The sequence below is a fragment of the Scophthalmus maximus genome, chromosome 13 (assembly GCF_022379125.1).
Source record: "Scophthalmus maximus strain ysfricsl-2021 chromosome 13, ASM2237912v1, whole genome shotgun sequence".
Taxonomy (NCBI): Eukaryota; Metazoa; Chordata; class Actinopteri; order Pleuronectiformes; family Scophthalmidae; genus Scophthalmus; species Scophthalmus maximus.
The window spans coordinates 4,956,709-4,972,064 of NC_061527.1; the positions used below are offsets into that span (position 1 = coordinate 4,956,709).

At 43.9% G+C, this 15,356-nt stretch overlaps 1 protein-coding gene and 1 non-coding gene across 3 annotated transcripts in view; both read left to right on the top strand.

Annotated features, from left to right (window-relative positions):
* The first annotated feature begins 48 nt into the window (after positions 1 to 48).
* On the top strand, positions 49 to 121 carry trnam-cau. Its single transcript has one exon. It is a non-coding gene; the product is annotated as a tRNA-Met (tRNA).
* Positions 122 to 861: 740 nt separating this feature from the next.
* The window catches only part of LOC118318316 (glypican-5-like), a 43,254-nt gene continuing 28,759 nt past the window's right edge, over positions 862 to 15,356 (top strand). Inside the window, exons 1-7 of one of the 2 annotated variants that reach the window (XM_035647842.2) lie at positions 862 to 1,160; positions 4,027 to 4,188; positions 9,615 to 10,156; positions 11,237 to 11,419; positions 12,702 to 12,874; positions 13,025 to 13,084; positions 13,498 to 13,620. In XM_035647842.2, the coding sequence (XP_035503735.2) occupies positions 998 to 1,160; positions 4,027 to 4,188; positions 9,615 to 10,156; positions 11,237 to 11,419; positions 12,702 to 12,874; positions 13,025 to 13,084; positions 13,498 to 13,620 (1,406 nt within the window). In that variant the 5' untranslated portion in view covers positions 862 to 997. Of the gene's footprint in view, positions 1,161 to 3,513; positions 3,853 to 4,026; positions 4,189 to 9,614; positions 10,157 to 11,236; positions 11,420 to 12,701; positions 12,875 to 13,024; positions 13,085 to 13,497; positions 13,621 to 15,356 lie in introns of those variants that run through there. The other variant, XM_047336819.1, reaches the window with a different exon arrangement.

Here is a 15,356-nt window from a genome sequence, read left to right on the forward strand (position 1 = left end):
GGTGGGCCTTTACATGCCTTTAAAAATGTGTGACTACATTCATCTCATGCCTCGTTGGCGCAGTAGGCAGCGCGTCAGTCTCATAATCTGAAGGTCGTGAGTTCGAGCCTCACACGGGGCAGTTAGTTTATTCCAAATTTCACCATTTTATTTCATTCTCCGAGCGCACTTTGTTTATTGACCGGTTGATCGTGTCGCATAATGGTCGTTACATTTCCTCGACTTGAATTACAATTTGATTACAGTCACATGTACAGGTTGTTTTAGAGTCTGAGCTCCACGTGTGTGTGTGTGTGTGTGTGTGTGTGTGTGTGTGTGTGTGTGTGTGGAAGCTGGAGCCCACGCACACACGAGGAGAACACAAAAATCCACAGACAAAAGAAAGGCCCCGGACAGGTTCGAACCCGGCACCTTCTGGCTCCGAGTCCTTTCTGCTATTACCCCAAAGTGACCAGCGGGCGGCGCTCACGTTCCACATTTGAAACCACTTATAGTTTCCCACTAATTCCACTTCACTCATAATAAACAGTCAAGTTTAATGGAGTCGATTTGGCGCAGCAGCTGTTTGGAGATTTGCAACAGCTGTTAGAAACAAATAAATGAATGAATAACCGTATAACGAAGTGAAATGTGGGTATATGTTTGCTTTATGGTATTATGATTGTTATGACAGGGCATTGCTGCTGTTTAAATTCCAGTGAACAATACCCCAACTGCTTTATAACAGTCACGCTTATTAGAGAAAGTGTCTGTGGGTGCATGCACATGTACAATTTGAGTAATTGAGGTGAAGTGGGTGAGAGATGCGGAGGAGGAGGGAGGGGAGGGGAGGGGAGGGAGGGAGGACTCCACACAGACCGAAGAGGCTGCGGCAGATGAAGTCGTCCCGTCACTCACTCCGTCCGCACCGTGTGCAACAAGCGGGACCCTGATTTCGTGTGAGTTCCCGCTGAACCCCATCCGGACCCCTCTCTCATCCGCCGACTGCGATGTTGCGATGTCCCGTGCAGCCTCACGAAGCGCGGACTTGTCGTGGGTGATCCTGCTCTGCGTCGTTGCGCTCGGGGCGGCCGACGCGGACAGCTGTCATGAGGTGAAGACGGCCTACGTGATGCGCCAGATAGGCCCCGTGGAGCTGGTGCCGGACAGACCGGCAGCAGGTCAGTCATCGGGGGCCCCGCTGGAGATATCGTGTGTGGCAGAAGTTTGAACAGAAGTCGTTGATAGGAACATTCGGATCAACACAGGTCGAATGTGACTCACTGTATGCTGAACTAATTTGGAAGTTTCAAAATTCGACTCAACCACTAAGTTCTAAGGAAGTATACATCTTGTTTATATGCATATATATATATATATATGCATATATATATGTAAGTTATATATATATATATATAACTTACATATATATGCATATATATGTAAGTTATATATATATAACTTATATATATATATATATATATATATATATATATATATATAAGTTATATATATATATATATATATGTAAGTTCATATAAATGTTTTTAAAGACAAATTAAGTACAGTTTATCAAGTTCAAAACCGTGTTATAAATGAAACTGCTGCTCCATTAATTACATTGGCGCCACTCTAACCAACTCCACAACATCAAATGCATACTGATTCACAAGTAATTCTCATGCATAATTTAATATAACAGAGTTGTATTTCTGATATTCTACTGAAGTACATTTGACCAACAGTAGCCTCAATGCGTTTAAACCTAAGTGAGAGATTTTGAATGTATAGCACTTGAATTTGAACTTATTTGCAAAGTGCACCTTACTAAATGAGTAAAAGATCCAAATACTTGCTTCGCCACTTAAAACACACATAACGTTACTACTAAAACATATTGGTGTTAGACTAAAGTTAAAATATTTCTCTTTCTTCTGCTGTGAGATTTATGATACATGCATTGATTCAATTGCGACTTGTAGAAGCACACACGGGCTTTAGGCGTTTATATCCATGGCTTTATTCATCACTGATGACCAGAGGCTATTTCTGAAATTGAAATTTAACCTAATTAGTGTGGAGCGCCTATCTCTCTCTCTCTCTCTCTCTCTCTCTCTCTCTCTCTCTTGATGTATGCAAAGATTTGCTTTTATTCCAGTTTTATGAATATAAATGGTCTTTCTTCTTTTTTTGTGTGTATCCCTTTGAGGTATGACTGACTTCCCGTCTGTTGCAAGTATGCAACCATTTTAATTATTTCTTGAGTGTGAGATCAAACTTTTCATCAAAACTTCCAAAAAGAGAAACGGAACGCAAAGAGATGGTCTCTGCGAGATGGCGGAGCGGATGATACCGATATGGACGTGGGATTTACTTTCTTGCAACTTTACGTTACTTAAAAGCAATTCATGTCATAGTGACAGTATATGTGAAAGTGCAAAAGTTTGAGCTATGTCATTCAATCGACCACTAAATTAATCGCCGACTATTTTGATAATCGATTAATCGGTTCAAGTAGTTTTTTTATGAAAACAAAGTCAACATTTTTCGGATTTCAGCTTCTTAAATGTGAATATATGTAATAGTTTCTTTGCTCTTACATCTTCTTGGGGTTTGGGAAAAAACACGTTCGACGTTATTCACCTTTTTATTATACATTTTTTTCGGACCAAACGACTAATCGATAAAATAATGGACAGATAAGTGAATATAACCGTAAGTTGCAGTCCTACAGCAGACGGATGGTCTCCGACGGACTTCAGTAAGAAAGACGCAAATCATGCAGCTGCAAGAGAAGGAAAACTCACCGAGATGCATTTAACTATCCTTGAAATTGCATCGACCAAATCACCAACTAGGGCATATTGACTGTCGATTTGTGCAGTTGTACTGTTACTGCTGCGCTGACTGGCAGGGTGTCTTTGTGCTTGTGATTGTTAACAGCCAGTAAAGTGGGGACCTTGGCGATCTTTGGCAGAGCCGCCTGCTAATTTTAGTTGGCTGCCGCAGCAGAGTCTTTCCACCATCATCAGAGCCTTTTTTTACATTGTTTTTATAGCTCGCATTCATCGATCTGCCGTGAGCCATGAACGAATTAGCCTGAGAGAGATGCCATGGTTGTTTTTTCCCCCAAAGTGATTGACTAAGACATCTGCACGAACGACGCCCTGCGCCGTCAGTGGTCGTTCTCTCCGCGATTTAAACTGGAAGGAACGAGGCGGTTGTTGTAGAAATGTCCGATTCCACTACTGAACTCTGCAAGTGGAGAGTTCAGTAGTGAACTGTTCCTAAATGCAAACGATGGAATGCAACATGCCCATTACCAATAAATACTGACTATCTCAGTAATGTCAGCAATGTGTTCCATGGTCGGCCGGCATAGCTCAAAGTTTGACGCAGTGTGTGTGTGTGTGTGTGTGTGTGTGTGTGTGAGGTCAGACATAGGTGACAGTCCGTTTCTCTCATCTCTTTCACTCTCTCCTTTGATCGTAGTCAGCCGCTTGACAGGTTGGCTTACATCAGTCTACCAAAGTCAGACTGCTCCACTCAACACACACACACACGCACACACACACACACAGAGGCAGTGGTGTAAGTGGCGGAGTGTCGCCCACTGTGGGTGTCATCACGCCAGGTCCCAACAGGCGCACTGTAAATGTATTCTTGTGAAGTCATAAAACCCGATGCATCTAAATACCTTCTCGATTACAGGCCCCTGCATTTATTAACGAGTTCCTATTTATTTCCATGAAGCACACAACAACTTCTAGAAAACAACTCACTGGCGTTTGAGTGTCTTTTTGAGTCGCCCGACAAGTGCCGTGGTGGACTTCATTCAGAGCCTTTATTCTCGAAGGGTTCTATGAGAATCGGGTGGGTACATTTAAAAAATGTTCAACAAAGGAACGAGTGAAATAATAAAACCAATGCAGACTTAGAAGAACGGCTTCTCTCCACCCACGACTGAGTGTTGGATGAGACCCGAGCCTCGCGCGTGACTGTAGCTCCCACAGTGAAGCTGTCTCCCGCCACGTCTCCGTCTTTCAGACGAGTCTCTCCGAGTGTGCGCCCACCCGGGGCTCACCTGCTGCACGAGTAAGATGGAGGACAGCTACATGGCGGCTGTCCGCGGTGAGACGCAGCAGAAGATGCAGTCGTACAGCTTCGAGCTCCAGTACCTGATCGCCGGACACGCCAGGGCCTACCGAGGTAAACTATAGACAGAGTGTGTTGTGGTGGGAGGAGATGTTGTTCCTGCAATGCATCTATATAATCTATATATATATATATATATAATATTTTATATTTGTTCAGCGATATGTGTTGGGAGGGAGAGGAATGCACATGAAGGATGATATGGATTCTTTCATAAGGCGCTGAAACCTTTCAGTTTAATAGTTGATCAATTAACCGGCGATTTCGGTAGCAAGGCAAAACCAAAAGATTCCGTGGTTCTTGTTCCTCACTTCTTAATTTTCTTGTGCTATTTCTTATTCATCGTCTTCCGGGAGGAGAGACTGTAAGACTGGCGGCCGGCCACCCCCCCCCCCCCCCCCACACTGTTTTGTGTCATCTTGTGGAATACATGATAAGAGAGAGATCCCGGTGGGTGTTCCCAGACCCCAAATCAAAGTGACTTTAATAGCAGCGGGGATTTTGGTGTTTTTAACGATTCTGTCAAGTGGCCCGTAGCCCCCTGTCATCCTCACTTTTGTGTGTTCATCACGAAATGGCTAGTTTGTGTCAGGCCTGTGGTGTGGGGCCAGTTTACTTTGTGAGGCGCCACGGTGGCTAGCCAAACAAACAACCGACGTCCGATGGAGTGTGAGAGCAAACTCTCGGAGGGGAGCGGCTGGAGAAACTCTGTCACGACCCTCGCGCTCCCTTTTCTCTCCGCTCCGTCCGTCTCTGTCGCCGCAATAATCGGGTTCTGTCCGCGGGCCAATGGGAGCGCGAGGGACGGGGAATGTTTACATTCAGCACGTATCCGCAGCAGAGTGTGGTTGCCGTGGGCAACAGCCGGTCTCCTACGGCTGCTCTGAATGGGAGGAAGAATACTCTGCTTGTCCACTTGTCTCTCAGCGCTATTCACCAGTCGGTGTGAGCATGTGTGCGTGCGAGAGACGCGGACCTCGTGTGTGTGTGTGTGTGTGTGTGTGTGTGTGACGTGCACGAATGTGTGTGTGCTCATGCCCCACGCAGCGTGGAGATTACGAGACGGATAGAGCTGATGAAACCTAGCAGACAGACACGGCAAACATTTACCTCTGTTTTCTGTCTGTCTGTCTGTCTCTCTCTCTCACTGTCGCCCCCCCTGCTGCATCTGAACGCTCCCAGGCTCAGTGTCAGCTGCTATCTATGCCCAGCGGACGGGTCGAACCATCCGCGGGTAAAGCGAATGCAAAACACCCAAAGAGGGGGGGCCGGGCTGCGTTCGCCGGAAATGTAACAAACTTCATCGCCCACGCAACAGCAAAAAAAACCCCGGACTGATTCACATATGAAACCCGAACACGAAGCCCTGAATGCACATTTAAACAAAAATACGATTTCTGCAAGCCAAGGCGGTGGGAAACTGGTGGTTTAATCTTGATTTGTAATATGGATTTATGTCAAATCTTAATCTGAAAAGTAAGCAGGCACTCCAGATGAGTAAAAAGCACAGTTTTCCTGTAAAATACAGTGGTGTGAAATACACAAAGGTACCTTAAAAGTACCTCAATACTCTACTTGAATAACTGCGAACTGACTGGCGTTGACATCACCTGGTCTTTGCTGTGCAGGAAATAATAGAAACAGATTGATTTCACCTGTTTCTGTTAAGTGTCCTTTTCATACACTTTACACATTTGTTTTTTATCATATGAAATTGATAAGGAAATGTGCTGTATCCTAAGGAGACCTCGCTTTCAACATTTTTCATTGGAACAATTTTAATGCTAGTTATTATAGACAAATAAAACCACAACTATCACATACAACAAAACAATTTATCTGCGGAAAAATTAGAAATATGGGGGGGGGGGGGGGGGTTTAAGAAATTATGTTAATTTTGCGCGACAGCTGAGCTGAATCTCACAGGATCCCCTCTCCAAAGCACAGTGATTAGAACCCACTAGAGAAACTGAGTCATGCCCAGAGCGGTTGTACTCGGGCTCAATTTACACCCTGTGGATTACTTCTGTGTGTGTGTGTGTGTGTGTGTCTGCGTGTGTTTTCTCCTGGCACTGCGAGACCCCTGTGTGCCCTCTTCTCCACGCCGCAGCTGTTGTCCAATCACATAGACTAGAGAGCCAATCACATGACCCCCCCCCCCCAAAGATCACAGAGTGATCTTTGCCCTGTCACTCGATGCCGTCCGTATTTCAGTTGCCATTGCCAGGACATGGGTATGCAAACACATGAAAGTGAGACGCTCTCACTCAGTGCATTAGTCGAAAGAGCCCCGCCGCCGCCGCCGCCGCTGCTGCTCTGTAGAAACCTCATTCCACCTTCCACATTTTTTTTCACTCCACTCACTCACCTCGTTTCATCTATTCAGGTGAAAATTAATTTCGATGTACAAAATTAAAACCCTGCTTTGACGTGGTATTCATCAGCTCAGACTTTCTGACCAAGCAGTCAACTGAAACGTTGCTCCTGGCTTATGTAACGTTTTTCTCATATGGTACATTTGTGAGTTATTTAGTGAGTTATTTAATGAATTCTCTAATGGTCTTTTTGGAAAGTCAGGTGGCTGCAGCTGTGACAGTGAAATATGAAGATGACACAGACACACATGCACACAGACGTGTACATTTGACTTACTGGCTTGGAGAAAGTCACAGATGAATGGGTGTCTCTCAATGTGTGTGTGTGTGTGTGTGTGTGTGTCAGGATGCCAGCAGATTGACATCACCCTTTTTACTTGGCAACTTTCAAACATAGACACGCACACACGAGCGCGCGCACACGGGCTTACATCGCGCCGTCCACTTCGTTAGACCTTGTCGGACGCACAGGAAGCACAGCGGATCATGAGATCGGGGCGTCTCATTATCACCTGACTATAGACAACTGGAGACTGAGAAGGAGCGCAGCGATGAATTAAGTCGTGATCTATTTTGGCTCGGACGCTGCGGGAGAGAAAGTCAAAGGAAGGTTGTTCGGACAAAGACTGTGTGACATGGAAAAGTGATTTACTGTATGGGCAGACGTGGAAACGCCACATCTTTACATGTGGGGATATCAGTAATGTCCCAGTACTATTTTATGTATGTCGAATTACTTTATCCAGGGACCATATATGTTTTCCTTATCTATGACCACATATGGCAAATATACATTATAATAATAACATCTCTGCAAGGGGATTATTCAAAGGTACTGCCTGCATTTATGTTTTGAACTTCGTCATATCCCGTTAGACAGTGTAGTTCATTGGCTGGACCTCTCCAGTGGGTCACAAGATAAAATATAATGGAGTCATGAGATGATTAATGGGAGAGAGAAGATGGAAAAACAATGCTCTGATACAGAAATCTGTTTTTCATTTATTTTTTTGTGAATTATTGGATAATTGGGACTCTTAATGAAATCAAACCACGTGAGATGTTTAGAACGGAGGACTCTCTCTGTCTGTGGTGGAACTTCTAACAGCTCAGAGACATCTGGAACATGACAAGAACACCTAATCACTCTATTCTATTAGATGTGTACAAGCCAAAGAGGTTGGAACCCGATGATAATTATAAATCTAGCTATGCTCCGGGCCCCTTTTAGCTGGTCCCTGCTCAGAAATGACATGCCCAAAATGAAAAGAGTATATCTCTTCCACTACAAGGTCTATATGAAAATCTTGGTATCTGTACAAAGGTAAGATGAATCAAGTATAGCTGTTATTGGATCAGAGTAAATGAAGATGGAACACAACATAAATGAAAGATTACATGTCAGCCTGAAAAAAAAAATGAGTGTATATCTCCTATGTAATAATGCAGATGAAGCCCATTCCTCTTGAAATCCATAGAACAACATCTGAACATAATCTGTGCCTAATTCCATGCTGATAAAGTGAATCAGGGCGAAGTTACAGGCTTTAGTAGGGACATGGTCAGACTCTGTAAATGTGTATTACATCTAATAGAACTGTTTTAATGAAGACGGGTGAGCATCTGTCGCTCCATAAACGATCTTTGTAGTGCGACGTCATGTCGTCAGACCTTCGAACACACTCCACATTAAAGTACAGATGCGTGTATCTCAGCAGCGCATTGGTCAAGCTGGGTGATTGACACGCGTATAGAACCTCCAGAGCCAATAGAATCGACGGACAGCATCAAAATCCCTCCCACGGACACCATTCGCCATCTGTGAGCGGGCGAACCCACTGTGACGCCCTTTTTCGCCGACGCCATTTGACACGCGACTTCCGCATGTGTAGTCGAATTACAACGGACCAGGCGGATTAATATTTTGAAATGACGAGCCGGTTTTTTGTGCTAGCTAACGGAATCGGATTTATGGATCAAAACACAACTTTTCCAGCAAATACTTTGACGGTAAGACATAGTTTATGTGTTTTCGCTGTGTCGATACGAACGTTGGTCAGCGGCTGGTCAGCTGAATGTTTGTCTGAGAGTTATGGAGGAAGGATGTTTGAATCTGAGGAGGCTGAGGCGTTAGCATGATACGTAGCTTGTGTTGTTAGCATGTCGGTAGCAGCAGCAGCTATCAAGTCTGACATCGGTGATATATTATCATGTGAAGTGAAGTTCTGCTCTTCTTCGGCTGCTTATTCGATGACAGTTGGTCCAGAGTTATAATAAACAAACCATTGGAATCAGTGAATTCGGGGCTTTCAGTTGATATGTAGCTTGTGTTGTTAGCTTTGAAAATCACGACTGTCACGTGTGGACACATTGGACGTGTGCAGTTTTCCTGTTTATGCGATACGCTGATTTAGTTGCTTGTTGTTTTGATTGTGTGTCATACGGGTGTAAATGGTTGATATTGAGGTGTAGTCGAGTTTCTAACCTTTCCGTGAATATGCCGTATGGCTTATATTGCTGCATGTTCAGAATAATTACGAGTGATTTGGTCCAATTGTGTCGGAACCGAGGCCCGATTAGATTCCTATGGAGCAGGTCAAGTTCTTGGTTCCTGGTTAATCATATTTAATCAGTTTAAATCTGAAAAGTAACAACAAAAACACAATTTCCCTTTAAAATACTACGGTAAAATACTCAAGTAAGGTCAAAGTAAAAGTTAGTGCAATTACAGTAAATGTAAATTTCAAACAATCGTGTATTTAATTATATTACTTTTCATCATAAATTCAGTTGCAAAGCCAGATAGTCCATGTGGTGATGATCTCAGATTCTGTCTCACAGAAGACAGCTGGTGCTCAGAATGTTTTTTTCTCTTCCCTGAGCTGAGAATCACGAAAAATTGCTGATTAATTGATCATCTATTTGATAAATTAAAGGTTTCAGCACCTTATGAATCCATTTCTCTACCTGATTATTTTGTATTAGCCAAGCAAGCTAGCTCGCAGGGATGCCGTCCAACTGGACATCTATGCTAACCGTACATATTCCATTGATATGCATGACGTAGTTATTCTGCACGTTTGTCTCTCTCCTCTCCTGCTCCAGAGACCTTCGAGTCGCTCGTGTCCTTCACGTCCAACCTGACCAGCTCTCTGTTCGACAGCGCCTACTCCGCGCTGGCGTCCGACTGTCGCCCCCTTGTGTCTCAGCTGTTCGGCGGCATCGGGCGCCACCTCTCCGGAGACTCCGATTCCTCGCTAGACGGCGCCGTGCGTAGATTCTACAACGACCTCTTCCCCCTGGTTTACCGCCGTCTGCTCAACCCCGGCGTTGGCCACACGGCCCTCCGGTCCTTTTCATCCACCACTCACGACGACTGCCTGCGCTTGACGCGGCAGGACGTCGGCCCGTTCGGACCCCACCCTCGCCTCCTGGTCAGCAGCCTGTCCCGCGCACTTGGGGTGGGTCGAGCATTGAGCCGACTGCTCCGACTTGCCGGCGAGGTCGTGAACGCAACCGAGAAGGCGACGTATTCCAGAGAGTGTAGCCGCGGGCTGGTGAGAATGCAATACTGCTCCCACTGCAGAGGGCTGACGCTGATACGACCCTGCACCGGACTGTGTGTCAACGTCATGAGGGGATGTCTGGTAAGCGGCTGCATGTTTTGTGCTTTTACTGTTGTTTATAGTGATATTACACCGGTCGATATTGATAAAAATTCAGAATTAGATTCTGTAAACATTTATACATCAGAAAAGTCTAGGCTCAATCTACATTTAATGGAATAAGAAAGTCCACTCATATCCTTCAGTGAGGTGAGGAGATTAATGTTACTCTCGTTGTCTGTGCTGAATATGGAGCTGGACACGGGAGTCAATTAGCTTTGCATAAAAGCAGGAAGCAGCGGGAAACAGTTATCCTGGTGCCTACAAGCACCTCAATATTTTACTATCTAACATGTCATATAATGTTTTTATAATTTAGACACAAAGAGAAATGTAAAAAAGACCATTTGTACTGAGAATTATTTGATCTCAGAATGCATATTTGCTAAAATTTTGAACTCTTCCTTTGAATGAACACGCTTTTAAACCTCATGTCACCTTGAAAATGAGTTGTTTTTAAATATATTAGTGATCTTTTGTTCCTCTGAATCAATTGTTTCCTCCTTCCAAATTTAGAATTTGGAGATGAGCAAAAGTTTATCTAATGCTACCCGCAGGTCAGAGCTGATGCTGTTTTAGGTGCATGAGTATTTGTTTCCCTCTGCACAAATAAAATGAGACCATGCCTCACATCATTGAATCAGTAATTCACAGAAATTTTTTATCATCAAGAAAAAATTCCCACATCAAGTTTTTAGGATGACAAATGAGAAGGGCATTGCCGAGGGAACTTGCAATGTCCTCCATGCTTCCCACTGGGCTTCTTCGAATGTCACTGGACAGCTTCAACAGTGCCCACAATAGAGAGACTTCTTTATTGCACAGATCTGGAAGATGGCACTGCTGCGTCACTGCTTGAAAGTTTATTGAAAGTGAAGAAAGTGTTTTGGAAAAACAACTCTCAACATGTTCATCCTCCTTAGTGAAGGAAAACATACATTAAAAAGTTAAGGAGATTCAGTAGGACAAGGAGGGACAGTCGCTTATTCTCTTCTTTCATTTCCCCTCCTGACTTTGTGATCGCTTTTCTCATTTTTCTTCTTCTTTTCCCGTTCATTCTAGGTGGGTGTATCAGAGCTCGCCGCCCCCTGGGGCAGTTTGGTGGTATTGCTTCAGCGGTTAGCCGCCACTTTAGCAACCAGCAGCAACCACAACAGCATGGAGTTGGCTCTGCTGGCGGTCCGGAACCATGTGAACGACGCCATACTACACGCTCAGCTGCACGGGCCACGCATTACAGCCACGGTGAGCAGAGGGGATGATGGGATGTAGATGACATGTCCATGTGGTTTGCTCTGTGTGCTCTGTTCTTAAAATGATCACATAAAGTACATTTTTGTATTATGGTTACTGATGCAAAACTAAAAGCTTTGGACATCGAAGTAAAATACAATCACCGAAGAGGTCAAAACTAAATAGGTAGCGCTAGACATTTTGCTGAAGCATTCTTACTCATATGCCCCGATAATAAAGTCATTTGAATTTTGGACACAGAGTCGAGGAAGGCCGTGGGTTTCGTTCAGCCTGGCAGTGGGATCACCTCACAAAAGCCTTGTACCTCGATAGTTCTAAAAACAGACTCATTCTTCAGCAAATCTGGGGTTCCCCTCAGTCTGCGTGTGTGTGTTTGCGAGTGTGTATGTGAGTGTGAATACAGATCCAGTGCCAGACAAAGACTGCGGTTGGCGGGACAACTGATACCCAGAATGCAGCTTGGTTCCTCTGCGATGAGAAAAAGTTTCTGTGGCTAATCTCTGGACAAACAAGTCGACACACAAACGCACGCATGCATGCACACACATTGCTGGAGGAAGAAGTGGCGTTGCGTTCCAACTTTAGGGGGAACATTGTGGACTTAGTAGAGTAGATTCCTGAGAGGTAAACAAACACACATAAGCATAAGCACACCGCTAATTGTGGCTAATAAGAAAATGCCACTTCATTAAATATTTGATCAAGCTTCTTATTCATTAGACACAGCATCAAAGGCCCTTGGACACTTTACAGGTGTCAATAGATAATACAAGACATTTTGAGATTCGAAAATAAAGAAAATCTGTTCTTACATTTTGTATTATTCTCCCTGGTGTTGGGATTTGAGAAGAATAAAGTAGATTTCCAGCACAATGGGAGACTTTACTGCACAAAACACATGTAACCTAAGCCGAGTTTAGACTGCAGGAACTTTCCCAAGAGACAAGGAACCTTTGCAGGAACTTTTGTGTTTCCAGCGCAGGGACCAGGGGCTGAATTAAGTTCCAGGGGAAATCTTTTTACCCCCTCGAAAGTCCCTGCACGGACGGCAGTACTTTGCAAAAGTACAGGAATCATCCGGGTGCGGCTTGCAGAGCGGAACATGCCTGGTTTGTCGAGTACTCCAGTGATTTATTTTTCTTTTTTTAATTACATTTTTTAAAAGACAAAGGCTTAAACAAGCCTAAACCGGTGTTGTAGAATCTCCATGTGCACCACAAGCCCACAAAACCTTTTCCAAAAGGACCAACATGCCAACTGTCTCCTCCTCCAGGTGGAGAAGGTGTGTGGTCCCCAGGAGGCCGGTCCCGTGGTTACAAGTAGAACACCCTCCACCTCCCATGTTACGACCTCAGTGACTCCTGCGACCTCAGAGAGGTCCTCTGTGACTCCCCCGCCCTCAGCGGGCCCTGTCGCTCACCAACGTCTGCAGCAACAGTCCCAGAGGTGAGTTACACCCGACGAAACGTACAAGAATACTTTGGGGGTTAGTAGGTGAATTAAATCAGTGTGCAGAAAAATTGTGTCTAAAGTCTTTTTTAAGTTTAAACTTTGAGTCATACAGAACAAAATCAATTCAAATTTGTGTTCCACTAGGTCGTTCCCTCTCAAAGGCTCCAGAGGTGACAAGAGTCGAAGCCTGAAAAAACTCTCAAGGTAAATTCACCTGTTTTACATCCCATGCACTTTGTCTCTTTTTCATGTCTGTCTTGTATTTTGTAACAGTCATTTTCAATGAATACATACATGTACATATATTTCATGTAATTTCTTCCAAAGGATAAATTCATTTTCTAAAGGTGTGACAAAATAAAACCTGATATCAAACGCTAAATTAAATCAGATTTTCATTAGGAATTCTTTTTCAAAAGTGCTAAGAACTTCCCCTCCCGTTCTCCAGTGTTGTTTTCAGTAATTTACCAGAGTCAATCTGAAGGGATTTCACAGGCAACTGGACATGAAAAGTCCTAATTGGAACAAATAAAAACATATGGCGCACTGGGCTCACTCTTCCTTTGCAGCATTCCAAGCGTTCAGCTGTGGACAACTCTCTCTCTTTTCTCCTTCAGGGAGTTTGAGGGCTCTATCCAGCGGTACCAGTGGTTTTTCTCCGAGCTGCCAGAGATGCTTTGTGAGAGCGAGATGGAGGTTGAGCAGCACACGTGCTGGAGCGGCCAAGACGTCGCCGAGAGGTATGTGTGTGTGTCGCAATGCGTGCGTTGCTTTGCTTTTGTAGCCAATTCTTTTTTACCATGAAGTAGAACAGCAACACAATGTGTGTGGTCCCGCACAATTACTTGACATTTAATGCTCATAAAGTTTCCCACTGGAAAAATAATGAAAATGTAGAGAGCGTGAAATTATACAACTTATAGAGTACAGAACTGCAATATGTTACAATATGATAAGATACAACTTTTTAGATTCAGAAGGCAAATGAAAACCAGGATACAGACATGCACTGACAACAACAACAACAACAACAACAGCAACAAAAGAACAATATATGAGCCGTTCAACTGCATTGAGCTAAAAGCATTGATTGCATTAAAAATAGTAAGTCAAAAAAGAATCAATATGAAAACAAATCAATAGATGAAAGTTAAAGCAACAGAAAAAGAGTTTTGGGGTGTGTGCGTGTGCGTGTGCGTGTGTCTCTACAAATAGTTGCCAGGGCAGGGGGGTGACAGCGTTGTGAAGGTTAGAGAGTTCGTTTCCAGAGTCTTTCTCATGGTGATTACATTGGCAGCTTCAACTGGTAACAAGACAAATGGGCATACACACATATACTCACACACACACTTTCACACACACATTTGCAAGCGCACAAACAGACACTCCAATCCATCTCAGTAGGGAATCAGTTACTGTGATGGAGAAGGTTTTCCATTAATGTTCTAGAAACCAAAAGCCATGTAGCTTTGCAAGGACATCCTACACACACACACACACACACACACACACACACACAAACACTTTGCTTTGTCACTCTCAGTGCGACAGCGAAGGTCAGTAAACCTTGTATTTAATGACTCTGACATTTTTTGGTATCTGTGTAGCAGGACCCCCTTTAAATATAAAGGACCAAAACTCATTCATACATCCCATAATATACATTAATTTATAATACATTTAATGTTGTGTCCAATTTCCCATGGCTGAGTTTTTAGACTCTTTAGATTAGATCATTAACTTCCCCCCACATCAGTAATCCCTACTTGAATTTTGTTTGTCAGTAAAGTGAGGTGTTTTAAACATGAATCATCAGACTGCCACCGTCTGCGATGCGGTGAATTTATTCTTTCGAGGGTTAGACGAGATGTTGCACTTGTCCTGTGTTGGAGTGCGGCCAGTCCTGTGCCTCTCCGACCTCTTTACATCTTCTTCTCTTTGCAATCTATCCATCCACCCATTCGCTCATTAATTCAGCCCTCCATTCATCTCCCCATCCTTCATTCAGGCCCCCAATTCATCTCCTTCGCCCTCTGACCCACTTCACTTACAAATGTGAGAGTGTGTGCGTGTGTGTGTGTGCGGCAAAAAAAAAGAGGCGGCAAAACATGGAATGATGGGCATTAAAGTAGATGAGAGCAGATTATACAATCCTCTTTCTTCTGGGTTGCGACCTAGCATGATGAGGAATACGCCTCCGTCGTGGTCCTGAAGTCAAACCTTGACAGCCTGGAATCATGTAGTTACAATATTTATTCTTAAATAGCATCTTGCCGTGATTTAATCTAAACAAATGCGAACTAAGCTTTGTCTTACAGTTGATAAAAATCTCTTTTTTAACATATTTACAATATGAAACAACTTGGACGACAGACTGTCAGAGAACAATCTACCAACAAGTAGCCTTGAACAAGCTGACAGTTTGGAGACCAGTGAGAAAAGGGTGTTATTAGCAGAGCACAGAGTGAGATGGAAG